The sequence below is a fragment of the Muscardinus avellanarius genome (assembly GCF_963383645.1).
Source record: "Muscardinus avellanarius genome assembly, chromosome: 12".
Lineage (NCBI taxonomy): Eukaryota > Metazoa > Chordata > Mammalia > Rodentia > Gliridae > Muscardinus > Muscardinus avellanarius.
This window is the reverse complement of record NC_137798.1, coordinates 25,262,334-25,288,940: the sequence shown is the minus strand read 5'-3', so window position 1 is coordinate 25,288,940 and position 26,607 is coordinate 25,262,334. Positions and strand designations below refer to the sequence as shown.

Below are 26,607 nucleotides of genomic sequence, written 5' to 3'. Positions count from 1 at the left end.
CTGTTTGTCATGGAAGCTTCTTATTTCTCCATCTAATTTGATAGAAAGTTTAGCTGGGTAGGAAATTTTTGGCTGGAAGTTGTTTTCTTTCAAAATTGGGAATATGTTACTCCAAGCCCTTCTGGCTCTCATGACTTGGTTTGGGAAGTCTGGAGTGATTCTAATTGGTTTGCCTCTGAATGTCACTTGGCCCTTTGTTTTTGTTGCCTTTAAGATTCTCTGCTTGGCTTCCACATTGGTCATTTTGACAATTATGTGGCGTGGAGATCCTCTTCTCCGATCCTGTCTAAAGGGAGTTCTATAAGTTTCCTGGACCTTTGTATCAACCTCTTGCTCTATGTCTGGAAAATTTTCTGCTATTACTTCTTTGAAGAGATTGTTGATCCCTTTGGTTTCACTTTCTTTTCCCTCCTCTATTCCAATTATTCTTAGGTTAGCTCTCTTAAAATGGGCCCATATTTCTTCAATATCAGATTCCTGCTGTTGGATATTTTTTTCTAGATTAGAAACTATGAGTTCATTTTTGGATTGCTCATCTTCTAAGAGTGAGATTCTGTTCTCCATGTGTTCTAATCGGTTGTTTGTGCTTTGAATTGAGGCCTTTACTTCATTAATTGCATCCTTTATCTCTTTTTGGCTCTCTCTGAGTTCTTTTCGAAGCACCTCTATTATTTCTACAGTTATTTTCCTGATTTGATCTTCTAGAAATCTCTGATTTTCTGTTTTATCGGGTTCTGATGTTGTGGGGTTGTGGGCATTCATTGCTCCAGTATTATTCCTCTTTCCCATGATTTCGGAAGTTTGTGCCTTCTCTGGGTTCTTCCCTTGGGTCACTATGACTTCCCTTAAGGTGTTCTGGATCTCGAGTCAGTAGTATCTCGGACCCCACTACTCCTTTACTGGGTTTTATCACAGAGTCTCGACCCAGAGAGTCGATAGAGGCTGCTTTAGACTGTGGGGGGTGCCAGGTTGCACGTTCTCCTATGGTGTGATATCTCTGCCACCGCCCCTCCCCCACTGGGTCAAGTCCCAGGGAGTACAGTACTGGGACTTCTCGTCTGGGGCCCGCAATTTGACTCAGTGTTCTTGAGTACGCAGATGTAGCTATACTGGCCTCGCTGAATTCGCTGCTGCTGCCGCCGGTAGCAATATGGCGCCGCTGCTACGCCCTCGGCTATGGGGCTGGCGTTTTTCTTCTTGATTTTGATTTCTACTCTGAATCCCTGCAGCGTGTGCTGAGCTCGGCCACTGGGAGCTTTAGATGCTCTCTGCGCGGAGAAATCCCGCCTAGCTGTTCCGCAGTGGCTCACCTCGGCTTGCTGTAGCCGTCCTGTGAATTCGCCGGTTCCTCCAGCAGTATGGCGCTGCTGCCGCGTCTGCCGCGTCCTCGGGCACGAGGCCGGTGTATCTCCTCTGTGGCTCTGTTCTCAGTCCGCTTTCTCTCTGGAGCCTGGTGATTTTTTGTTTCACTGGTGATGGTGTTTTCTGGCTATGAAAGGCGCTGATTTTGTGGTAATGGAGGTTTGTTGTTAGCGGGGCTCTTAAGCCCCGCTTTTCTCGGTCGCCATCTTCCCGGAAGTGCATCCTATTTTTTAATTCTTTATTTGAAACAGTATCTCACTGAGTTGCAAAGGGCCTCACTAAGCTGAGGCTGTCCTCGAACTGTGATCCTCCTGTCCCAGCCTCCCGAATGCTGGGATTACAAGCGTGCATCACCACGCCCGGCTTGCTTTCACCATTTTGTATGTCATTTATTTCACTACATTTAGGCAGCGTTCCACTACATATTCTTCTGTCCATTGTGTCACTAGTAGAAGTTACATGATGAGCAGGGCGTGGTGATGCATACCTGTAATAATTGGGAAGCGGAGTACAGGAGGATCACAGGTTTGAGGCCAGCTCTCAACAATTTAGAAATATTAAAAAAAAAATGAAGCAGGGTTGAGGAAGTATATGAGGATCTTCAGTTGGCAGCTGATCTGGAGGGCTTAGGAGAGCTTTGTTCCCATGTCTGGGCCCCTGCTTGGAATGGCTGGAAGACTGAGGTCCGTAGAGACTGTCAACTGAAGCACCTATATGTGGCATCTTCCGCATGCAGCCCCGGGGAGCTGGACTTACTCGGCAACTGAGGGCTTCCTGAGGGAGTGCTTCAAAGTCCTGGGTAAAAGGTTCCTTTGACCTATCCCGAAGTCCCCGCATGTGAGATCTGCCACATTCTATGGGTCAAGCAAGTCACTAGGCCAGCCTCGATTCAAGAAGTAATGAATCAGACCATTCCTCAATGAGAGGGGAGGCAAAGAATCCATGGCCTGCTTTAACATACCACACCTGATAAGAAAGACTAGTCAGTGGGAATGACTCTTTAAAAAAGATGAATAGCCAGGGGGCGTGGTGGCGCACGCTTGTAATCCCCGTGCTTGGGAGGCGGAGACAGGAGGATCAGGCAGGTTCAAAGCCAGCCGCATTGGCTTAAGAGACCCTGTATCAAAAAAAAAGTATAAAATAGGTCTGGGAGCGTAGCCCGGAGGTAGAAGGGCTTCCAGGAACCCAGTACCACCAATAAATAAATAAATAAATAAATAAATAAATAAATAAATAAAATGACTAAAGATCTGGTCTCAGCGCACTAGAGTCAGAGGAATCAGAAGGGAGAGGACCCTGCAGTTCTTGTAAACTGCTGATTGGTTTCAGCTACTTTCAGGTGCCCAGGAGGGCTCGTTTGGGGTGTCAAGGGCTAATGGAGTAAGTGTTTATTCATATACCACAACTTCTGTGATATGGTAAATTTGGTGGTGGCTATGGTAAATGTAAAAGTATTAAAGGTGGTACACTCCTATAATCCCAGGACTTGGGAGGCTGAGACAGGAGAATCACAGTTTTGACTAGAGTCTTAGCCATTTAGTGAGACTCTTTCAAAATTTAAAATAAATAAATAAAAGAGGCTGAAGGTGTAGCTAGGGAGTAGAATGCCCCGAGTTCAATCCCTAGCACCAAATAAATATTCAAAAACAAGAGAAATAAATCAGGTAAAATCAATGGCCTTTCCATCTGCTTTCTCCTCCCCGCTCGCTCCCCTCTCAGCTCAGAAGACAGCAGCCTTTCCCAGTTCCAAGTCCATCTCCTCCAGGAAGTGGCTCCAGATCCCTCCCCCACCTGCCCAACCCATAGTCTGTTCCTTATTCTGATACAGCACTTCTCATTCGCTGCCTTATGTTTTTGTGGCTTCTGCATATGCCCATCTCTGAATCCTTGAGAAGGTGGCATGTTTTACACAGGTATTAGCGCTACCCTTTGCCCTTGACAGGTGCTTGGCAGATGTTTGTCAAATCTGAGTAGAAGAGGATGGTGAGTATGTCCTAAAATGACCAGCAGTGAACAATTTTAATAGGCAGGACCTTTCCACAAAGGGCTTCCATAGACAGAGGGGATGCACTCCATCCCAGGGACCACGCAGTCTGGATACTGCGCTCATCTGTTGACCGCTGCAGCTCAATGGCACTGATCCACGATGAGGGGTGTTGGTTGTATTTGAAGAAAAGAGCGAGCTATCTTTTAAGAACTTGGAAATAAGCCAGGTGTGGTGGCACACATCTATAGTCCTGGCATTTGGGAGGCTGAGACAGGAAAATCACGATTTGAGGACAGCCTCAGCTACTTAGTGAGGCCCTTTGCAACTCAGTGAGACCCTGTTTCAAAATAAAGAATAAGAAATAAGGCTGGGGATGTGGCTCGGGGGTAGAGTGCCCCCAGGTTCTTTCCCTAGTACTGCAAAAAAAACTTTTTTTTAAAATTTAATTTAATTTTATTTTATTTTATTTTATTGGTGCACTGTATTCATACATCATAGTGGGATACAAACTTTTGTAGACATACATGCACACATCGCCCAGTCAGCCCCCACCCGATCCCCACCCCATTCTCTCCCCATCCCTCCCTCCCATGCTTGGCTTAGTGGTTGACATCTAGTATTATAGCAATTTATCCAAAATTAAAAATGATAATCTCACATAACAGTTTCATTTGTCTGATACCAAGCTTTTGATGTCTTAAAGATAACATTTCAATATTTCTTTTTGCTTTCTTTCTTACCAGAGAATATTTTTTTCTTTTTTTTAGGTGAAACTATCATATATTTATTTTTCAGAAAAAAATCTATCCTGATATGGAATATGGACTCTAGATACCCAAAACAATCTCGAAGCAAAAACAAAGCTAGAAGATGTATATTTTCTGATTTCAAACCATATAAAGCTACAATAATTGAAACAGTGTAGTACTATTCTAAAGGCAGATATATAGACCATTGGAGTTAAATACAAGCCTAGAGCTAACTTCTTCCCTATATTGTCAAGTTATTTTTGACAAGGTTTCCACGAAGATTTGGTGGTGGAAATAATAATCTTTTAACTAAATATTGTTGAAAAATAATAATTACATGGAAAAGAATAAAATTGGACCCTTACCTAATCCCACATACAAGTATTAACTCAAACTAGATAAAAGACCTAAATATAAATCTTAAGACTATAAACTTTTAGGAGAAAATCTGGGTCATAAAACCTCACAACATTGAAATTGGCAGTGATTTCTTGGATATGATTTCAATGGCACAGGCAACAGAAGAATATACAAACTCCCTAAAAAATAAAAGAAAATATTGTATATCCAAAGACAATGTAAACAGAGTTAAAAGTTACTAATAGAATTGGATAAAATATTTCCAAATGCTATATCTGAAGGTATATTAATATTCCAACTAGAAATCCTAAAAATTAACAACAATAAAGGCAAACAATACAATTTAGAGATAGGTAAAAGACTAACATAAATAATGAATCTCCACAGATAACCAATCTTAGTTATCTGTTGGATGGAAACTCTTGTTTCTCTGGTTCTGGTGAGTGTTACCTATTTCTTCTTTGTAGTTAATCTCTTTGAGTATTTTCTCTAGCGCTGGTTTTGAAGACATAAATTCCTTCAGTTTCTGTTTGTCATGGAAGCTTCTTATTTCTCCATCTAATTTGATAGAAAGTTTTGCTGGATAGGAAATTTTTGGCTGGAAGTTGTTTTCTTTCAGAGTTTGGAATATGTTACTCCAAGCCCTTCTGGCTCTCATGACTTGGTTTGGGAAGTCTGGAGTGATTCTAATTGGTTTGCCTCTGAATGTCACTTGGCCCTTTGTTTTTGTTGCCTTTAAGATTCTCTGCTTGGCTTCCACATTGGTCATTTTGACAATTATATGGCGTGGGGATCCTCTTCTCGGATCCTGTCTAAAGGGAGTTCTATAAGTTTCCTGGATCTGTGTATCAACCTCTTGCTCTATATTTGGAAAATTTTCTGCTATTACTTCCTTGAAGAGATTGTTGATCCCTTTGGTATCACTTTCTTTTCCCTCCTCTATTCCAATTATTCTTAGGTTAGCTCTCTTAAGATGGGCCCATATTTCTTCAATGTCAGATTCCTGCTGTTGGATATCTTTTTCTAGATTAGAAACTATGCATTCATTTTTGGATTGCTCATCTTCTAAGAGCGAGATTCTGTTCTCCATGTGGTCTAATCGGTTGTTTGTGTTTTGAATTGAGGCCTTTACTTCATTAATTGCATCCTTTATCTCTTTTTGGCTCTCTCTGAGTTCTTTTCGAAGCACCTCTATTATTTCTACAGTTATTTTCCTGATTTGATCTTCTAGAAATCTCTGATTTTCTGTTTTATCAGGTTCTGATGTTGTGGGGTTGTGCACATTCATTACTTCAGTGTTATTCCTCTTTCCCATGATTTCGGAGGTTTGTGCCTTCTCTGGGTTCTTCCCTTGGGTCACTATGGCTTCACTTAAGGTGCTCTGGATCTCGAGTCTGTATTATCTCAGACCCTACTACTCCTTTACTGGGTTGTATCACAGAGTCTCCGACCCAGGGAGTTGATAGAGGCTGCTTTAAACTATGGGGGGTGCCAGGTTGCACGTTCTCCTATGGTGTGATATCTCTGCCACCACCACTCCCTCACTGGGTCAAGTCCCAGGAGGCACAATACTGGGATTTCTCCTCTGTGGCCCGCAATTTGACTCACTGTTCTTGAGTACGTAGATGTAGCTGTACTGGACTCGGTGAATTCACTGCTGCTGCCGCCGCCGGTGGCAATATGGCGCCGCAGCCACGCCCTCGGCCATGAGGCTGGCGTATTTTTTCTTCTCTGGTTTTGATTTCCACTCTGAATCCCTGCAGCGTGTGCTGAGCTCAGCCACTGGGAGCTTTAAATGCTGTCTGCGCCGAAAGATCCCGCCTGGCTGTTCCGCATCGGCTCACCTCGGCTTGCTGTAGCCGTCCGCTGAGTTCGCCGCTGCCGCCGGCAGTATGGCGCTGCTGCCGCGTCCTCGGGCGCGTGTGTCTCCTCTGTGGCCCTGAGCTCTGTTCTCAGTCCGCTTTCTCTCTGGAGCCTGGTGGTTTTTTTGTTTTTCTGGTGATGGTGTTTTCTGGCTATGAAAGGCGCTCTTTTTGTGGTAATGGAGATTGGTTGTTAGCGGGACTCTTAAGCCCCGCTTTTCTCGGTCGCCATCTTCCCGGAAGTCCCCCAAAAAACTTTTTTAATAAGATAATTCTTTGAGAATTAAATGAATTCAATCCAGCAAAAAATGAGTTTGAGAACAGTTACTTGATTGACAAAGCTCCTTATTTAATGAATGATTATAGTTTGAAGAAAAACCCAGCCAGGCATGGTGGCGCATGCTTGTAATCCCAGCTTTCGGGAGGCTGAGACTGGAGGATCGTGGTTCGCAGACAGCCTCAGCTACTTAGTGAGGCCCTTTGCAAGTCAGGGTGACCCTGTTTCAAAAAAAAAAAAAAAAAAAAAAAAAGACTAAAACAGAGCTGGGGGTGTAGCTCGGAGGTACAATGGCCCTGGATTCCATCCCCAGTACTGCAAACAACAAACAAACAAGCAAAAAACAAAAACCTTCAGTTCAAGGGAGTGAGCGGTTGTTTAAGAAAGCAGGACTCAAAGAAGCAAATATTGGTCGTGTGCATTAATCTCTGTTCCTGGGAAAGAAAACTGATTGCACTTTGTGAACGTCTTATCAGTTGAAAGCACTTCTCTGTTTCAAGCAAAGATAGTTTATCTGGTTCCTCCAAAACCCAGCTGAAATATTCTTTACAAATTAGGCAGTTACTGTCTGATTGGAGAAGAATCTCTGGACATTGGGTCAAAATTCATATCTCTCGATTATCTGTATCTATCTAACCACCTTCTACTATTCTTCTCTGTGTCTGTCTTTCTCTCTCAGCACTCTTTTTTTGTAACCCAGGGGCATTCTGCCTTTGAGATATACCCAAGCCCTATTTTATTTTTTATTTTGAAACAGGGTCTCACTAAGTTGCAGAGGGCCTCGCTAAGTTGCTGAGGCTGGCCACCAACTCGAGATCTTCCTGTCTTGACCTCCCAAGTACTAGGATTACAGGCATGCATCACTACAACCAACTTCCTGTTTTTGGACTTTTTTTTTTTTTTTATACTGGAGATTGAACCCAGGGGCATTCTACCTCTGAGGTATAGCTCCAGCCATGTTTTTTTATTCTTTATTTTGAAATAAGGTTTCACTAGGTTATGGAAGCCCTCGCTAAGTAGGTGAGACTGTCTCAGTCTCCCAGGTACTATGATTACAAGTGCATGATACCATACCCAGTTAGGACATTTTATTATTAGTTTTTGGTGCTAGGATTGAACCCAGAGCTTTGCACATGCTAAACACATGCTTTACCACTGAACTATATCCCTAGCCCCACTTTTTTTTTTATGTGTGTGTATGTTTCTGGGGTGGGAACTCAAGGGCATTCTACCTTGAGCTACACCCCCAGCCCTATTTTTTATTCTTTATTTTGAAACAGGGTCTCACTGAGTTGCAAAGGGCCTTACTAGGAAGCTGAGGCTGTCCACGAACCACAATCCTCCTGTCTTAGCCTCCCAAATGCTGGGATTACAAGTGTGTGCCACCATGCCTGGCTCCGGCCCCACATTTTATTAATTTTTTAATTTTTATTTTTTGTGGTACTGGGGACTGAATCCAGGGGCATTCCACCTCTAAGTTACACCCTCCGGCACTATTTTATTTTTATTTTTATTTTTTTGTAGTATTGGGAATGGAACCCAGGGGCATTCCACCCCCAAGATACACCCCCAGACCTATTTTATTCTTTATTTTGAAATGGTGTTGCTAAGTTGCGGAGGGCCTCACACATTGCTGAGGCTGGTTGCAAACCTGTGATTCTCCTGTCTCAGCCTCCCAAATACTAGGATTACAAGCATGCACCATCATGCCTGGCTTTATTATTTTATTTTGAAACAGGGCCTCAGTAAGTTGCTGAGGCTGGCCTCAAACCTATGATCCTGCTATCTCAGCCTCCCAAGTACTAGGATTACAAGTGTGCACCATCATGCCTGGTTTAATTTTTTTTTTAATTTTTATTGGTGCATTGTAGTCATACATCTTAATGGAGTACAAGATGGTGGAGGTATACATGCACATATCACCAGTTATCCCTTACCCAGTTCCTGCCCCATTCCCTCTTCCTCCCTCCTTCTCATGTTTGGCTTAATGATTGACTTTAATGTTTGTTAATGTACATCAGGTACATTAGAGAATTTCCCTCTTCCCCCTCCCATCCTTTCAGTTAGGTCGCCGTATTTGCTCATCTATAGTATCTCCTTCTTCGTCTAGAGTTCCTCTTATGACCCATTTTCTCCCTAGCTTCTGCGTATTAGAGGGAGCATCCAGTTTCCTAAAAAACAAACGCTTCACGAGTTTGCGTGTCATCCTTGCGCAGGGGCCATGCTAATCTTCTCTGTATCGTTCCATTTTAGTATATGTGCTGCTAAAGTGAGCATCTGGCTTAATATTTTAAACTGTATGTGGAGGTTGTTACATATGAATTTCATTTCAGGTTAATAAAAGGAGCGTACAATGTTTGTTTTTAAAAGGGTGTGCCCTGGTTTGAGTTGATATAGCAAATCCCACAGACTGTCTAGAGCAACAGCTGTTTCTCAAGGTTCTGCGGCTTGGTTTGGAGGCCCGGGATGCCCGTGTGGGCCGGTTCTGGCCAGGGCCCTCCTGCAGGCTGCAGATGGCTGGCTTCTCCCAATGTCCTCCGGTGGCAGAAAGAGAGCTAGCCAATGAGTTCCTAGCCTGTCCGGAAGGGGCACAAATCCCACTTACGAGGGCTCCACCCTCGTGACCTCACCTCCCAAAGGTCCCACCACAGAAGACGTCACCTGGATTTAGGGCTTCAGTATGTGCATTTGGGGGCACGGCATGCAGCCACAGTGGGGAGTGCTGGATTGACAGGTCGCGTGGAGGGGTCTACGGGAGGAAGGCAGCTCTGGGTCAGTTGATAGAGAAGACAGAGTGCCACCAATTCTGAGCTGAAGCTGCCTTGTTACCTGAGGCTCACTTGTTCCCTTTCTAAGGAAAGTGATAATTTCCAGAAGACAGCTAATTGATTTCACATGAGGAAATTCTATGTCTATGCTATTTTTGGCCCTGCTCTTTATTTTTTAGTTTTTATACTTTTATGGGTACATTGTAATTACACATCACAGTGAAATTCAAAGTGATACAAACATGTTCACAAGTCTCCTGGCGTATCTTGCTCCACATCCATCCTGCATTAGCTGCTCATGGTGGCTCAGACACATGCTTGGTAAACCTCAGATCTCTCTCCTTTCCTTCCTTCCTTCCTTCCTTCCTTCCTTCCTTCCTTCCTTCCTTTTTTTTGTGGTACTGAGGATGGAATGCAATGGCATTCTATGTCGCAGCTATACCCTCAGCCCTATTTTATTCTTTTATTTTGAAACAGGGTCCAAGTTGCAGAGGGCCTAATATTCTGGGGCTGACAGCGGCCCTGTGATCTTCGTGTCTCACCCTCCCAGTTACTGGGATTAAAAGCACATACTACCAGGTCCAGCGCTCCGATCTCTCTTCTGAAAGGCGGGAGGCCGGGGGCACTCAGTTCCTCCTGCTCTGTTTGACATCAAGACTTCTTTTAGGGTTCATTGCTTTGATTGCTTTGGACTTTTCATTTCATCTCCATTTTTTTGGTTTGTTTTTGTTTCTTTTTTTTTTTTTTGGTACTGAGGATTGGACCCAGGGCATCCTACCTCCAAGCTACACCCCCAGTCCTTTTTAAAAATTCTTTATTTTAAAACAGGGTCTCACTAAGTAGCTGAGCCTGGCTGTGAACCTGAGATCCCCCTGTCTCAGCCTCCCAAGTACTGGGATTACAAATGTGTGCCACCACCCCTAGCTTGTGGTACTAGGGATTGAACCCAGAGGCATCCTATCTCCAAGTTATAGCCCAGCCCTTTTAAAATTTTATTATTGTTTATTTATTATTATTATTATTATTATTATTATTATTATTATTTTGTGATACTGTGGATTGAACTCAGGGGAATTCTACCTCCAAGCTACACCCCAGCCCTATTTTTATTTTTTTCTTTTGAAACGGTTTTACTAAGTTGCCGAGGCCCTCACAAGGTTGCTGAGGCTGGCCTTGAACCTGCACTTCCATACTTGGCTCCCAATTATCTTTGGTACCAGGAAAAAAGGTACACAAATAGGCAGCGAACATGCTTGTCTTTTTCAATAAACAGTGCTTGAAGATATAAAAAGAGAAAAAAGCAGATTGTGATAGTGCATGCCTGTAATCCCACTACTTGGGAGGCTGAAACAGGGGGATCGCAGGCTCAAGGCCAGCCTCAGCAGTTTAGCGAGACCCTCGGCAATTTAGCCAAACCCTTTTTCAAAAATAAAAATAAAAATAAGCCGGGCATGGTGGCACATGCCTGTAATCCCAGTACTTGAGAGGATCGCAGGTTCAAAGGAGGATCACAAGCTCAAAGCCAGCTTCCAACTTGTTTTCAAATAAATAAAAACGGTCTGAAGGTGTAGCTTGGAGGTAGACTACCTCAATCCCCAGTACCAAACACACACACACACACACACACACACACACACACACACACACACACACACACACACGGCTAGAGGGTGTAGCTCAGAGGTAGATTATCCCTGGGTTCAATCCCCAGTATCACAAAATAAATTAAAAAAATAAAAAAAGGAAGGAGATGAAAATTAGCAAACGAGGAGGTGAATTTGGTAGAGCTGAATGCCTGAGAGAAGAGGGGACCAAGGAAAGAAAAAGAGAAAAAGGTAAGTGAACTGAACTCAGGCCCCAGAGACAGCAGCACCCAGGCTCCTCCCGGGCCCGCCCTCGGCCGCCGCCTCCACCGCCCGGCCGGCTCCTCCCGCGGCCCACGCCTCCCTCCATGGCCCGGCCGGCTCCTCCCGCGGCCCACGCCTCCCTCCAAGCGCCCGGCCGGCTCCTGCGCCGCCGCGGAGAGCGAGACCCGGCCCTCCGCCCGCCTCGCCGGCCGCAGCTCGGACGCCGCCAGGTAGAGCGCCGGCCCAGCCCAGGCGACGGGCGGCGCGGGGAAGGGCCCAGCCCGAGGCGGTGGGCGCGGGGCGCCAGGGAGGGGCGAGGTTAGGAAAGGGAGGGAGGCGTAAGAGGAAGGAGGGAGGGACGCGGGAGAGCGAGCCGGCTCACCTCCCTGCCCGGGCGAGCTCTTCGGAAGGAGGAAGTAGCCGCCACCCAGCACTTCGTAACAGGGCAGCCCCGGGCGGCACCCCTGCTCCACGGCGGGCGCTGCCGCGGGGGCCCCGCCAGGTCCCCGCGACAGCCCAGGCCCAGAACAGGCTCGAAATTATGGTCCTGTTGGTTTAAAGCAGGTGGTGGTGGAGACCCGACCCTATGCATGTATTCCTAATGCACAGAAACTATCCGGAGCTTAGTGTAAAACTGTTGACGAGCGTTATCTCCGGCCGGGCCGGGCGTGGTGGCACAAGCTTGTAATGAGGCTTGAGGATCGAAGGTTCACAACCAGCCTCAGCCCACTTAGGGGTGTAGCTTGGAGGTAGAATGACCCTGGGTTCCATTCCCAATACCATAAAAAAGAAAAAGAGAGTTCTGGGGGAAGGGGCCGGGCGGTGGGGAGAGGCCTTTCACTTGGGGAGGAGAACTTTAACTTCTCAGTTGTGATTCAGTTAGATCTCTCTTCGAAAATGCCAGTGCGCAAAAAATTTTCTTTTGAGACCTCGTTTTCTATTTTCTTTTAAAGAACTAGGAATTAACCCCGGGGGGCACTTTATAACTGAGCTACATCCCTCACCTATTTTATTTTATTTTTTTGATGCTGAGAGTGGCATTTTATCTCAGAGCTGCACTCCCAGCCCTATTTTATTTTTTATTTTGAAACTGGATCTCACTAAGTTGCTGAGGCTGGCCGCAAGCCTGAGATCCTCCTGTGTCAGCCTCTCATGTACTGGGATTACAAACATGCGCCACCGTGCCCGGCCCTGTTTTATTTTATTTTTTGTAGTACTGGGAATTGAATCCAGGGGCACTCTACCTTTGAACTACACCCCCACCTCTAGCCCAATTTTATTTCTTATTTGGAAACAGGATCTTGCTAGGTTGCTGAGAGCCTTGCTAAGTCCCTAAGGTTGGCTTTGAACCTGTGATACTCGTGTGTCAGCCTCCCCGATACAGGGATTACAGGCTTGCACCATGCCACCTCACCCAGCTGTGTGTGTGTGTGTGTGTGTGTGTGTGTGCGTGTGTGTTACTGGGAATTGAACTCAGGGGCATTCTACCTCTGAGCTATACCCCCAGCCCCATTTTATTTTTATTTTGAAACAGGGTCTCACTATGTTGATGAGCATCTTACTACTTATGGAGGCCGTCTTTTTTTAAAATTTATTTTTATTGGTGCATTGTAATCATATATCACATTGGAATACAAGACTTGAGAGGATATACAGGCACACATCATCCAATTAGCCCTCATCCAGCCCCCATCCCATTCCCTCCCCCTCCCTCCATCCCATGCTTGTTTGGTGATTAACTTTGATACATTTGTTTATGTACCTCCTGCGTTTTAAAGAGGCTCCATCCTCCCCTATTCCATACCCTCTGATTGGTCACCTTAATTGCTTCACTATAGGGCCCTTTCTATAGCTCAACCTCTTCCTGTTGCCCCTTTCCTCCTAGTTATTGCTGATTAGAGGAAGCATCTGGTTTTAATTTTCTGTGATATTTCTCTGTGCATGCCGCGTTGCGAGTACCGATCCCACTCTTGATGGCCCCAGTAGTGGCCTGGCTACCTGGTGGACTGATCCAGACCTCGCTGGCTCAAGCAGCGGCCTTGCCTCATGGGAGGCCCCGATTCTGGCCTCGCTGGCCCCCACACCGGCCTAACCCCTTGGCTGGCTCAGATCCCAGCCTCGGTGGCCCCAGCACCAGCCTAGCCTCAAGGCAGGCTCTGTCCCAGCCTCGCTGACCCTGGCACCGCCCTAACCCCTCGACAGACTCCTATCCTGGCCTCGGAGGCCCCAGCACCGGCCTTGCCTCTGGACAGGCTCCAGTGCTGGCCGCTGGCCCCGGCACCAGCCTACCTCTCGTCAGGCTCCGATCCCGGTTGAGGCCATCTTTGAATCTGCAATTCTTCTGTCTCAGCCTCCCAAGTACTGGGCTTACAAGCATGTGATACCACATCTGCTTTTTTTTTTTTTTAAAAGACAGGGTTCTGCTAAATTGCAGAGGCTGACTTTTGATCCTCCTGCCTCAGCCTCTTGAATGGCCGAGATTGTGGGCCTGTGCCTATGTGTCTGGCTCAGAAGCCATCATTCTTGCTATCCACACTGATGTCTAAAGAGTTACCACTGAGCCAGGCGTGGTGGCACACACTTGTAATCCCAGCATTTGGGAGGCTGAGACCAGATTACCGCGGTTCTGGGGCAGCCTCAGTTACTTAGTGAGATTGTTTGCAACTCAGTGAGACCCTGTTTCAAAATAAAGATTAAGGCTGGGGGTGTTGCTCAGAGGTAGGATACCCCAGGGTTCCATCCCCAGTACCCAGGAAAAAAAAAAAAGTGTTACGATTGTCTTTTCTAGTCCTGGACTTGTTAAAATCATCTTGGAAGTGTTTTACATTTCTGACCATAAACTCATTTGCACAAGGCTTAAAATATTTCAATATGAATGGAAGGTAAATCTTTGTCCAAATAAATAAGTTAGCACATTCCTCCTAGTGTAATTATGGCATTTCCTTAAGCAGAGAGTCTTATTTTGAAGTTTGTGGAAATCCTGGAGGATCCAAGAGTGGGCTTCATGGACTTCTTGGAAATTTAATGCTAAGAAGTATATAAGCTTTTTTTTTTTTTTCCTGTATAAAAAGCTTTATAGCTTCTACCAGATTTCAGAAGCCCCTGAATTGTAGAAAGGATGATGAGCAAGGCTTAAAGGAGCTCTGTGCACAGGACCTTCCCTTCTAGCAGGACACAAGACAAATGGTGATGTGTTTGTTCCACGACTAGGGGAGTGCAGGTGAGGTGCAGATCTAGAGCAGACCACCTGAACCAGGCGCTGGGTGTCAGCATTCCCCTTGGAAGGACGGACTATTGCGTTGAGGTCTACAGAGTGAGCAGAGGTAGAATTTGGCCTGGTAAAGGCAGGGTTAGAAGAGGTGTTGTATAGATAGAAGGAAGAGTGTTCTAGATTTGTGTCTGTGCAGAGTAAAAAATACCTTGGCAATTCAGTACCATACACACACAAAAAGCTTTGGGGTTGTTTGGGTATCAGTAAGAAATGAGGCTGGGAGGTGATCAGGAACTAGTTATGTGTGCAATACTGGGGATACAGAGGGGGATGAGACAAAAAGGGGTTTGATTTCAGTGAGGAGAAAATAATAGACAAATAAACAAGATGCCTTTTTTCTTTTGGTACCGGATTGAACCCAGGAGACTTCTACCTTTGATCTACACCCTAGGCCTTTTTATTTTTTATTTTGAAGCAGTATCTCACTAAGTTCCTGAGGTTGGCCTTGAACTTGCAATCCTTCTGTCTCCTAAATTCTAGGATTACAGGTATGCACCAACACACCTAGCACAAGATGATGATATATATGATATATGATATATATGTGTGTGTGTATATATATATATATCTCCAGCCCTATTTTTTTGAAACAGGGTCTTGCTAAGTTGTAGAGGGCCTCATTAAGTTGCAGAGACTATACTTAAACCTGTGATCCTCCCGTCTCAGTCTCACAATTACTGAGATCGCAGGCATGCACCACTATGCTTGAATGATTTTTAATTATGATGAAGATAATAAAATGACATCACAGGTGCCGGCTGAGGTATCGAGGGGAGCTCCATATGCAGCTTCTCAGCTCCTCCAGTACAGAACACCACTCATCACAAGGATTAGAGCGTTCCCACCAAGGTTGTGGTGAGAGGAAAGTACCTACGTTGGCGAGATAGTGAAAGAGTAGAGTCAGTGTGATGTGATAGTTCACTGGAAAATAAAACAAACTATAGCCTTCATTTATTGGACACTTTGTAAGTGTCAGGTATTGCTCTCTCTCTATATGTGTGTGTGTTCATATATATATGTATGTATATATGTGTATATATGTGTTCATATATATGTGTATGTGTATGTATATATGTCTGTGTGTATATATGTGTGTGTGTGTATGTGTGTGTGTATATATATATATATATATATATGTGTACATACATATATATATGTATATGTATAATTTGTGTGTGTGTGTGGCACTGGGGATAGAGCCCAGGGCCTTCTATCTCTGGGCTATACTCCCAGACCCATTTTATGTTTTATTTGGAAACAGGAACCCACGAAGTTGCTAAGAGCCTCACTAGGTAGCTGAGGCTGGCTTCAAACTTACGTGATCCACCTGTCTCAGTCTTAATTTTTTCTCATTTATTCCTGTAACAACTCTGTGAGGTAGGCATTTATCTTAATTTTGGAGATAAAGAAACAAAAACATCCAGAGGCAAAAGAGAATTTAAAGCCTAAGGTCCGGTGGTGGAGGCGCCAGAATTCAATGTGGGGTCTGGCTCACTGCAAAGTCCTGTGAATAGAGGTGATGGAAAAGGGAGATGTATTGGGGGCAGAGGTAGGAGTGAGGGAGCGGTGAAGTGTTTGGGATCTGGGGAACTTGGGGTACCTTTGAGTTGGAATCCAAGTAGAGATAGCTGTTCAGTAGGCAAATACATAAGTGTGTACATTGCTCAGAAGAAAGATCTAGGTCAAGGAATAAATTTATGAGTTGCCAGCATGGAAATGTTATTTGGAGCCACAGATCAGATGATACCACCTCAGGAAAGTATGTAGGAGGATTAAAATAGAACTGTCAGGCATGTCAATTTTAAGAAAGAACAGCAGAAGAACTAAGGAGTCCTAACTGCAATTATAAGAAGAAAGAGAATGGGGATGGTAGCACTGTGGAGGCCAAAGGAAGAAAGAGCTTCCATGAGAGAGTGATCACTGACACTGTGTTCTCCTTGAGTGGTGAAGTAAGATAAGGGCCAAGATGTGCCTTTGTATTCACGGCCGTATCAAGAAGCCCATTCATTGTGCATGTACAGATGCGTGACAGCGAGTCCCACTATTGTGTATAATTATAATGCACTGATACCAATTTTTTTTTTTTGCAGTACTGGGGATGGAACCCAGGGGCATTGTATCTCTGACTTACACCCCCAGATTTATTTTATTATTACTATTATTATTTTTGGGTCTGGGGATGGAACCCAGGGGCATTTGACCTCCGAGCTATACCCCCTGCCCTATTTTTTTTTATTATTATTATTCTTTATTTTGAAACCAGGTCTCACTGAGTTGCAGAGGGCCTAAGTAGCTAAGGCTGTCCATGAACCATGATCCTCCAGTCTCAGCCTCCCGAATGCTGGGATTACAAGCATGCACCACCATGCCCAGCTCCCAGCTTTATTTTTCATGCTTATTTTGAAACAGGGTCTTACTAAGTTGCAGAAAGCCCTCACTAAGTAGCTAAGGCTCCTCCGGTCTCAGCCTCTCATATGCTGGGATTACAAGCGTGCACCACCACGCCCGGCTGATAGTGTCTTCTTTACTCCCTCACGAGAAGACATATTCATTCACGTGGTGATTAGCTTTCTGTCGCTGTGACAAAATGCCTGGGCTAAGGTGACTTAAAGAGGAAGGGTTTACTTTGGCTCATGGTTTCAGAGGTTTCAGGCCGTGGTCACTCGTTCCCATTGCTTCAGGCCACGGATGAGGCTGGGGAGCATGTGGTGGGGCAAAGCTGCTCACCTGAAGCCTTGTCCTCCCTGGGGCTGCCTGCAGGAACCGCGACCCTTCCACATACCACCTGACCTCCCGGCCCTTCCTTTGAAATTTGGGTGGAAATGTCCAGAACTTCACAGCTGTTCGATTTTTCGTGTCTGTAAAACCAGCATCCTATGGACCACGCTAAGTTCTGCCACTGGCTCAAGCCATAAGAAGCTGGGCCCAATTTCAGAACTGCAGAGACCTCTAAGTGTCTGGATGGCTGAACACGATGGAATGAATCCTGCAGAAACGACTTCCTAGGTGGTTTTGTGGGAGAAGGCTGCTCAGACACTCTTCTCAAAGCAAAGTCTTTAAAAGAAGTTTATACTTTTGAGCCTGTAGTAAGTGGGTCTGACCAATTCCTGAGGCGTTCCTAAGGCATCTTAGAGTACTTGGCTTCTTTTTAATGGTGCAGTTCCTTCAGCAACCACACTTTCCTTGGCCCCGATTTTGCATGTGCTTTTCTGGCCAAATTGCAGGTTTTTCAAATCCTTCTGCTCTGTTTTCTCCTCATGATTCTCACTGTAAATATGGCTAAATGCAGCCATCAGTTACCACGCCACCCCCTGAATGTTATGCCGCCTTGACATTTCTTCTGTCTGCTACATTAATTAGTTGGCCACCTTTTTTTTTTTTTTTCTTTTGGTGATACTAGGGATGGAACACAGGGTCATTCTACCTCCGGGCTACACTCCCAGACCTATTTTTATATTTTTTTATTTGGAAACAGGTTCTTTTAAGCCAGAGAGGCTGGCTTTGAACCAGTGCGATCCTCCTGTCTCTGCCTCCCAAGCGTGGGGATTACAAGCGTGTGCCACCACGCCTGGCAATTGGCCACCTTTAAACTCAAATTCACACAAAATCTCTGGACATGAGCAAAATGTAGACAAGTTCTTTGCCAGAATGTAATACTGTTGGAACTGGCTTCTAGTTAATTTCCCAATAGAACGTCTTCATTCCCATCAGCAGCCTCAAGAGCCTGACCTTTACTGTCTGAATTACTTTATTTTATTTTTGTGGTACTGGGGATCGAACCCAGGGAATTCTACCTTTGAGATACACTTCCAGTCCAATTTTATTTTTTATTTTGAAATATGGTTTGCTAAGCTGCTGAGGGCCTCACTGAATTGCTGAGGCTAGTCTCGAACCTGCAATCCTCCTATCTCAGCCTCCCAAGTATGGGGATTACAAGCATGTGCTACCATGCTTAGCTACTATCTAAATTACTATCAACATTCTGGTTTTCTGAACTCTCACCAAAATTTCCCATTAAGCCGTGTCTGTAATGCTCTAACCATCTCTAGCCTGATTCTATAAACGTTTCCAAATTCCTCATGCAAACCAGTTCCAAAAGCTGCTGAACCACACCATGAGGTAGAGTCACAGCAACCAGTTTTTTAGAGTTGGCTTTCTGTCACTGTGACAAAATACCAGAGCAAAATTAACATAAGGAGCAATTTTGGCTCATGGTTTCAGAGGCTTCAGCCGATGGTCTCCATTGCTTTAGACCTCAGATGAGGCTGAATGCCATGGCTGCTCACCTCATGGTAGCCAGGAGGAGAGAGAAAGAGAAAGAGAGAAGGGGTCAGAGACAAGACACACCCTTTAAGGATACTCCCCCATGACCTACTTCCTCCAATTAGGCCCCATTTCCTAGAGTCTTCACCACCTCCCACCAGTGCTGCTAACTGGGAACTAAGTCTCCAACACATAAGCCTTTGAGGACATTTTGGATCCAGACTATAATAACTTCCCCTCCAGCCATTAAAAAAAATTTTTGTTCTTAAGGTTCTGCTTTGTCCTTTCCTAACCTCTTCCTTTAGAATATTTCCTGGATTCCAGTCCGGGAGAAAAAAAAAATATGGGTTCTTCTTTGTCTTCAGAACAACTGGTACGATATGGTGAAGATACACTCCCAGTGTAAATACACTTCCTTTCCAGCCAAATACTCATCACTCATCTTTTTTTGTTCATTTCTAGGCGTATAGAAGTTGGGCTGTAGCTATGGAGAGATGCCCGAGGCAGGTGTCTGCCCGTCCAGATATCCTTTCCTTAGAGAATCGGTGCCTGGCCATGCTACCTGACTTGAGGTCTCTGGAGCGACCACATGGACATATGTCTGCTCACTCAGACATCCTCTCCTTGGAGAACATCAGAATTCCTGCCCTGAAGACCATAGGAAGACCGCATGGGCATGAGTCTGCTCACTCAGACATCCTCTCCTTGGAGAACCGGTGCCTAGCTACGCTCCCCAGTGGAGAGAGCATCGTGTCCGGCAGCCCCTTGCTCCAGTGTCTCCAGAGACCTCACATGATGCAGGCTGACTTGTGCAGCCACAGCACTAGCAGCTGCCTGCTCTCTGAGCCTCTGAGCTGGAGGGCTCAGCGTCTCTCTGGGGGAGAGACACTGCCTTGCCCCAATGTCCCGAAGTCCATCTCTGCTACAGAAAGAGTTCAGAAAACAACTTTGGTAATAGTCCTGGACATTCATCTCGACTCCGGCCATGCTTCTTATATGCTCTTCTCACTAGCTTTTGGTGCCTCGGTTTCCCTCTTTTCTGCTCTGTCTCTAGCTCCTTCTCTCCTCAGAGCCTCTTCTGAGGTGCTCTTTATCTAAGGGCTGTCTTCATTAGCATCTTACTAATGTAAAGTAATTATCTCTTACTGTAATTCAGTTCAGTAAATGAAAAACAGTAGATCAAAAATAGTCCTTGTCCTCAAAGCCTCTGCTTGGGTGGAAAGTCAGTGCCTATTAATACAGCAGAGTCAGCCCGGTGCTTTTGAGATGAGGCAGGCCTCTGCTCGAGCTCAGTGCCCTCCCTTTACCTGTGCAAACACACACCCACTGTTCACACTCACAGAAGTAGACAAGTACACTGTTTCTGTGTAGACTTGGAATTGGGGTGAAGGAAAGTTAGCCTCAGCCTCATACTCTGTTAATTACAAAGTATACAATCTTGGACAAGATTCTTAACTCTTCAAAGTCTTATTAGTTTCCTCACGTTTAAAATGAAGTAAAAAACCAGGTGTGGTGTTGCAGGCCTGTAATCCCAGTACTTGAGAGGCTGAGGCAGGAAGATCACAGGTTCAAGGACAGTCTCAGCGACATAGTGAGCCTCTCAGCAACCTTAGTGAGACCCTGTTTCAAATTAAAAAGAAAAAGAGCAGGGATGTAGCTTGGAGTAGAATGCCCCTGAGTTCAATTCCCAGTACCACACACACACACACACACACACACACACACACACACAGTAAATTGGGCATGGTGGCACACTCCTGTAATTCCAATACTTGGGAGGCTGAGACAAGAGGATTGCAGGTTCAAGACCAGCCTCAGCAACTTAGTGAGACTCTCAGAAACCTGTTTTGAAATAAAAAAAGGGTTGGAGGTATAGGTCAGAGGCAGAATGCCCCTGGATTTGAGCCCCAGTACCACACACACAATATATAAAATATATATGTATATTGCATAAAACATGAAAAGTATATATAATATATATAATTATAACTAAGGATCAAAACTATCGCCATTTTACACTGATTTAAGGCTTTGTTATTTGTGAAGAGTGAAATAGGCTTCACTCTATTTACTGTTCCAGTAGCTGTCAGGTACTGTCAGGTAATAAGTGAGCAAGCGGAGGCTCGATGAGGCTCTGCAGCTCAAGGTTGCTAGGGGATTAGTATGGGACGTGGTTCCTCCTCCTCCTCCTCCTCCTCCTCCTCCTCCTCCTCCTCCTCCTCCTCCTCCTCCTCCTCCTCCTCCTCCTCCTCCTCTTCTTCTTCTTCTTCTTCTTCTTCTTCTTCTTCTTCTTCTTCTTCTTCTTCTTCTTCTTCTTGGTACTGGGGATGGAACCCAGGGGCATTCTACCTCAGAGTAACACCCACAGCCCAATTTTTTATTTTTTATTTTGAAACAGGGTCTCACTGAGTTGCAAAGGGCCTCACTAAGTAGTAGCTGAGGCTCTCTGTGAACCGTGATCCTCCTGTCTCAGCCTCCCAAATGCTGGGACTCTAAGCATGTGCCACCTCGCCTAGCCCAGAACTGTCTTAATAGCATTCTAGGAGGAGTGTGAGGGGACCAGGCTATGGCATTGGAGAGGAGGTAATAGCAGGGTGGAGGACCATGGAGCTCCTGGCGAGGGCCTAGAGGGTGAGCAGGGAACAGTGGCAGGACAGAGCACGGAGTCAGAGACAGGGCGGGTCGGTGCTGGTCAGGCTGAGGTACAAGGGAGCAGAGTTTGCCAGCACCAGCTTAGAGATGTGGCCCTTTCTGTCTCTGGGAGCTGCCGTCATGTCCATGGGTGCTGGGATTTCTAACTGCCACCATCCCTAGGGTCATAGCAGGTTCTCTTCAGAAGAAGAGAGAAAGCCAGAAGAGAAGGAAGGCACCACGGACCAAATACCATTTTATTGTCTAAGCTTGGGAGAGGAGGAAGAGATGGCGGCCCTGGCCCTGAAACTCACCTCTGGGGACTCGGAATCTCATCTCAAGCCAGTTGACCAGGTCCTGCAGGAAAAGAAGGTGAAACTCGCAGAGTTGGACAGAGGGCAGTGGAGGTGGAGGGGAGGTTGGGGTGGAGATCTAGACCAAGGCCCCTTCCTAGTTGGGAGGGGAAGGAGGGGACATGATCCAGCTCTCACTTCTCACGTCCTAATCCCCTGTGCTAGCTGTTCAGTTGGACAGAGTCCTCCAGAACCTGGCGCTGGTTCTCTGCGTCATTTTGCAAGTTGTTCTGCGTGGACAAATGCATGCTTCTGTTCATCCTGCTACGTCACTCCTCTCCTCCCTCTCATTCCCAAATCCTAGATGGTGCTGATGAGCTTGCTGTACAGTGCTCTGGCCTCCGATGTAATAATGAAGAACGCAGCTGACGTCCTTCAGGAGTCCATCCTTGAAGTCTGCAGTGAACTCGCCCCCCTGGAGCCCGAGTTCATCCTCAAGGTATTGGGGTGGGAAGAGGGCGATGGGACTGGAGGCTGGGAGGTGGGGTTGTTGTCATATGGTGTACCGGGGGCTTCACTTAGCAAAAGAATAGAATCTCTGGGTGAGTCTGAGGCCTACTTCCTGGGGCTCTGGGAAGAGTGGAGGAGATGAGATTAGGAAAGGGAATACTAGGGTTGGTTTATTTAGTATACAGTGGTGGGCTGGGAGAGTCATATTAACAGATGATGGAACTTGGCTCTGGTATTTAAGGCACTTACGTTAGGAAAGTAGACCACTTTCCCAAATATCATATGAATTCAACTGGGATAGTAGGGAGTGCATGTTTCAGAAGGAGCAGAGAAGGGGGAAATGTTTTCCCTGAAGCTTTGGAACACAGCAGATTTAATCAGCAATTTGAACCCTTGGTAAGATTTTGATATATATATATATATATACTGATATGAACAATCTTCCAAAGAGGGAAAGGGCTTGCTTCACCTGGAAGAGAGTCAGTAGACTCAGAAGAAGACATGCTGGAAGTCTGGTGTGGTTGTACACACCTGTAATGCAGTTTTGAGATTGAGATTGGAGGAGATTGAGACAGGAGGATCACAGGTTCAAGGTCAGCTTCAGCAACTCAATGAGACCTGTTTCACAATAAAAAGGACTGGGGGTATAGCTCAGGGGCAGAATGCCTTTGGGTTCAATCCCTAGTGTATATGTGTATATATATGTATATATATGTGTGTATATATATATGTATGTATGTGTATATATATGTATGTATGTATGTATATATATATGTGTGTGTGTATATATATATATATATATATATATATATATATATATATATATATGCTGTGAAGGCAGATAGGGCCAGAGTATGGAGGACTTAAAATGCCAAGAGACTCGGGCTTTTATCTTTTGCAACAATATGGAGGGATTGGGAAAATTTCATGCAGGCAGACCCAACAATCAGGGTTGTCTAGGGCAGGGGACTGGGAGGAGCACTGAGATGTCAACCTTGCCCTCTCTGTACCGTAGGCATCTTTGTATGCCAGGCATCAGCTCAACCTCCGGGATTTGGCCAATAGAGTCCTGGCCATTGCTGCCTTCCTCCCAGTCTGCCGTCCCCACCTGCGCAGGTATTTCTGTGCCATTGTCCACCTGCCTTCCGATTGGATCCAGGTAGCAAGGTTCTACCAGGTATGGCACTCAGTTCCTGGAGCTCTGGCCCTCACCGGGTTCCCTCTCTTTCACTCACTGCACCCCTGGAGATAGTCCTCATACAATTTGGCTTCCCTTCCCTTCCCTCAGCCTTGGTGTCCAACAGAATCACCCCTCCCTGTACCAGGCTGGGTTGCCTAGCAGGGAGGACACTGTCGAGAAGGGCTGTAATGTTTGTAATGAAGAAAACAAAAATCAGAGAAGATGATTGACTTGTCTAGCACCATGAAAAATGTCATTTGAAAGCAGGGCGTGGTGGCGCATGCTTGTAATCCCAGTACTTGGGAGGCCGAGATAGGAAGATTGCAGATTCACAGCCGGCCTCAGCTACTTAGTGAGGCCCCCTGCAACTTAGTGAGACCCTATCTCAAAGAATAAAAATAGGGCTGGGGGTGTAGCTCAGAAGTAGAACGCCCCTGGGTTCAATCACCAATTCCACAAGTACAAAAAAACTTTTTTGAGAGCCAGGGCTAGGAATTTGCTCTCTATTCTATGGTCTCTTGCAGCCCCATGGTCTTGTTTTGTTTGGGTGGAGATGGATTGGTCTTGCTTCTGATGGTCTCCTCTCTCTTTGACAGGGCCTGGCTGAAGAAGACTGCAACAAGCTGGTGCCCCTGCCTGCCTGCCTCCGTGCTGCTATGAAGGACAAATTTGCCCAGTTCAATGAGTACCAGTTGGCTAAGTACAATCCTCGGAAGCACCGTGCCAAGAGCCGCCCCCGCCAACCGCCCCGGCCCCCAGTCAGTGCCCCATCATTCCCAGTCCAGGCCCCTTTTCCCTGGAAAGGGGGGGCAAAGGAACATGGTGGTCTGGGGGTTCTGCGGTAAGCAGATGACACATGCCTATGCCAGGAGCTAAAGGAGTTGGGAGCAGAGCTCGGGCGGCAGTAAGAGAGGGCAGGCCTCTTCTCCAGCTGGCGGTTTTAATTGATTTTTTTGTAGCGAGGATCGTCAGGGCTATTGGATTGGGTGTCTTTGGGGCCAACCTCCATTTCTCTGTTTGAAACTGCTTCTCCTATCCCCATAGAAGACCAAGCGTCCATTTTCTGAGAAAAACCCAAAGTTCCCAGGGCACCTTTGGCCTCTTCAAGATGAGCAGATAAAGGTGAGTCCCTTGTTCTGGGGATATATATGAACAGGTATAGTCTTTTCTGGACTAATATTTAGAAACAAAATTCCATTAGGTTTATGAATGCAAAGAGCGAGTGAGGCAGGCAGGTGCCACTTCTAGTCTGGGGGTTCTGAGTCACTGTTATGTAATCTAGTTCTGAGGATATTGGGAAAGGCTCATTTTTATTTGTTTTTCTATTTTGCTCTCATTGGTATTATACTTTACTGATAAGTGGTATCCTCAATTGGATAAATGAGTTTAAAATATTATGAAGCTGGCCGGGCGTGGTGGCGCACGCTTGTAATCCCTGCGCTTGGGAGGCGGAGACAGGAGGATCATGCTGGTTCGAAGCCAGCCTCGCTGGTTTAAGAGACCCTGTTTCCAAATTAAAAAAAATAAAATAGGTCTGGGAGTGTAGCCCGGAGGTAGAAGGGTTTACAGGAACCCCAGTACCAATATATATATATATATATATATATATATATATATATATATATATATATATATATAGAAGCTGAGCATGGTGATATACATCTGTAATCCTAGTCCTTGGGAGGCTGAGGCAGGAGGATGGCAAGTTTGAGGCCAGCCTTAGCAACTTAGGGAGACCCTGTTTCAAAAAACGTAAGAATGGGAAGGACTGGGAGCGTAGCTTGGGGGTAGAATGTCCCTGGGTCTAATCTTAAGTACCACATGCACACTCAAAATTATGAAATACTTAACTTCCGTAGGAAGTTTTTAAAACAAACATTTTTTTTTTTTTACTTTTATGACAAATAAGGATTTGGACTTAGCAATTAAGAGTTACAGAAAAGCCGGGCGTGGTGGCACACGCTTGTAATCCCAGCATTTGGGAGGCTGAGCCAGGAGAATCACTGTTCGTGGACAGCCTTAGCTACTTAGTGAGGCCCTTTGCAACTCAGTGAGACCCTGTTTCAAAATAAAAAATAAAAAATTGGGCTGGGGGTGGAGCTTGGAGGTAGAATGTCCCTCAGTTCCATCCCCAGTATTAAAAAAAAAAAAGAGGTACAGAAGGTGAATTTAGCTCATCTGGGTTTGTTTGAACCTTATGTCCATCCCTTGCTGGCTATGAGATCTTAGAAAATGACAACGTGTGTGTGTGTGTGTGTGTGTGTGTGTGTGTGTGTGTGTGTGTGTGTTACTAGGGATTGAACCCAGGGACATTCTACCTCCAAGCTATACCCCAAGTCCTATTTTATTTTTATTTTGAAACAGGGTCTCCCTAGATTGATAAAAGTTTCATTACCCACTGAGCCTGTCCTTAGAAACTGTGATCCTCCTGTCTAAGATTACAGAACCAGGCTAGGTACGCGCCACTGCGCCACAGTGCCCAACCCGACTATGACGTAACCTCTCTTGCCTCAGTTTTCTCGTATATAAAATGGGGGAAAGCTGGGCATTGTGGTGCACACCTGTAACCCCAGCACTTGGGAGGTGGAAACAGGACGTTGCAGGTTCAAGGCCAGCCCCGGCAATTTAGTGAGACTCTCAGCAACTTAGTGAGACTCTTTCAAAACAAAAATATAAAAAGAGCTAGGGGTGTAGTTTGGAGGTAGGATGCTCCTAGGTTCAATCTCTAGTACCACAATAAAATAAAATAACAAAAAGGTGATAATAGCAGAACTGACATCGTTGGCTTGTGAAGATGAACTCAGGTCCTGTTAGGTATAATCTCTATTACCATATAGTGAAATAGGAAAATATTAAGAAATATAGTGATAGAGGAAAATATATATTGGTATTATGAGAAAATGCATTCTCAGTTGGTCAACTGGTCTTTTCATCTTGTTAGCATATCCTAAGCTCAGCTTTCCCAGCACAGAGGCTTTCAGCTGTCTAATGCCTCACCGCCTGCGTGGATGCCTCCGTCTGCCTGTTTATAGGCTCAGTAATATAAGTGAGACCTGCTTTCCCTCTCCCTTCCTCTAAGGACAAGGACCTTCTCTGCTCATTCTCTCTCAAGCTTGCTTTTATCAAGCCATTCGTCCCATGTCAACCATGGATGGTTTGATCCTGAGTGAATTAAACACAGGGACCACAAAGCGCTGCTGCTATCCTTTTTTTCCCTCTTCAGACAGGGTCTCTCTGTCAGCCCAGG

General features: G+C 45.5%; 1 protein-coding gene across 1 annotated transcript in view; it reads left to right on the top strand.

Moving 5' to 3' along the window:
- Nucleotides 1-2,076: 2,076 nt before the first annotated feature.
- TEP1 (telomerase associated protein 1) overlaps nt 2,077-26,607 on the top strand; it is a gene marked incomplete at both ends in the record, with an annotated part of 59,211 nt that continues 34,680 nt past the window's right edge. The window contains 10 exons of the mRNA XM_080707069.1: nt 2,077-2,161; nt 11,227-11,761; nt 14,423-14,525; nt 19,209-19,697; nt 20,793-20,846; nt 21,561-21,749; nt 22,035-22,169; nt 23,196-23,357; nt 23,957-24,118; nt 24,405-24,482. Of these exons, the coding sequence (XP_080563195.1) occupies nt 2,077-2,161; nt 11,227-11,761; nt 14,423-14,525; nt 19,209-19,697; nt 20,793-20,846; nt 21,561-21,749; nt 22,035-22,169; nt 23,196-23,357; nt 23,957-24,118; nt 24,405-24,482 (1,992 nt within the window). The remainder of the gene's footprint in view (nt 2,162-11,226; nt 11,762-14,422; nt 14,526-19,208; nt 19,698-20,792; nt 20,847-21,560; nt 21,750-22,034; nt 22,170-23,195; nt 23,358-23,956; nt 24,119-24,404; nt 24,483-26,607) is intronic.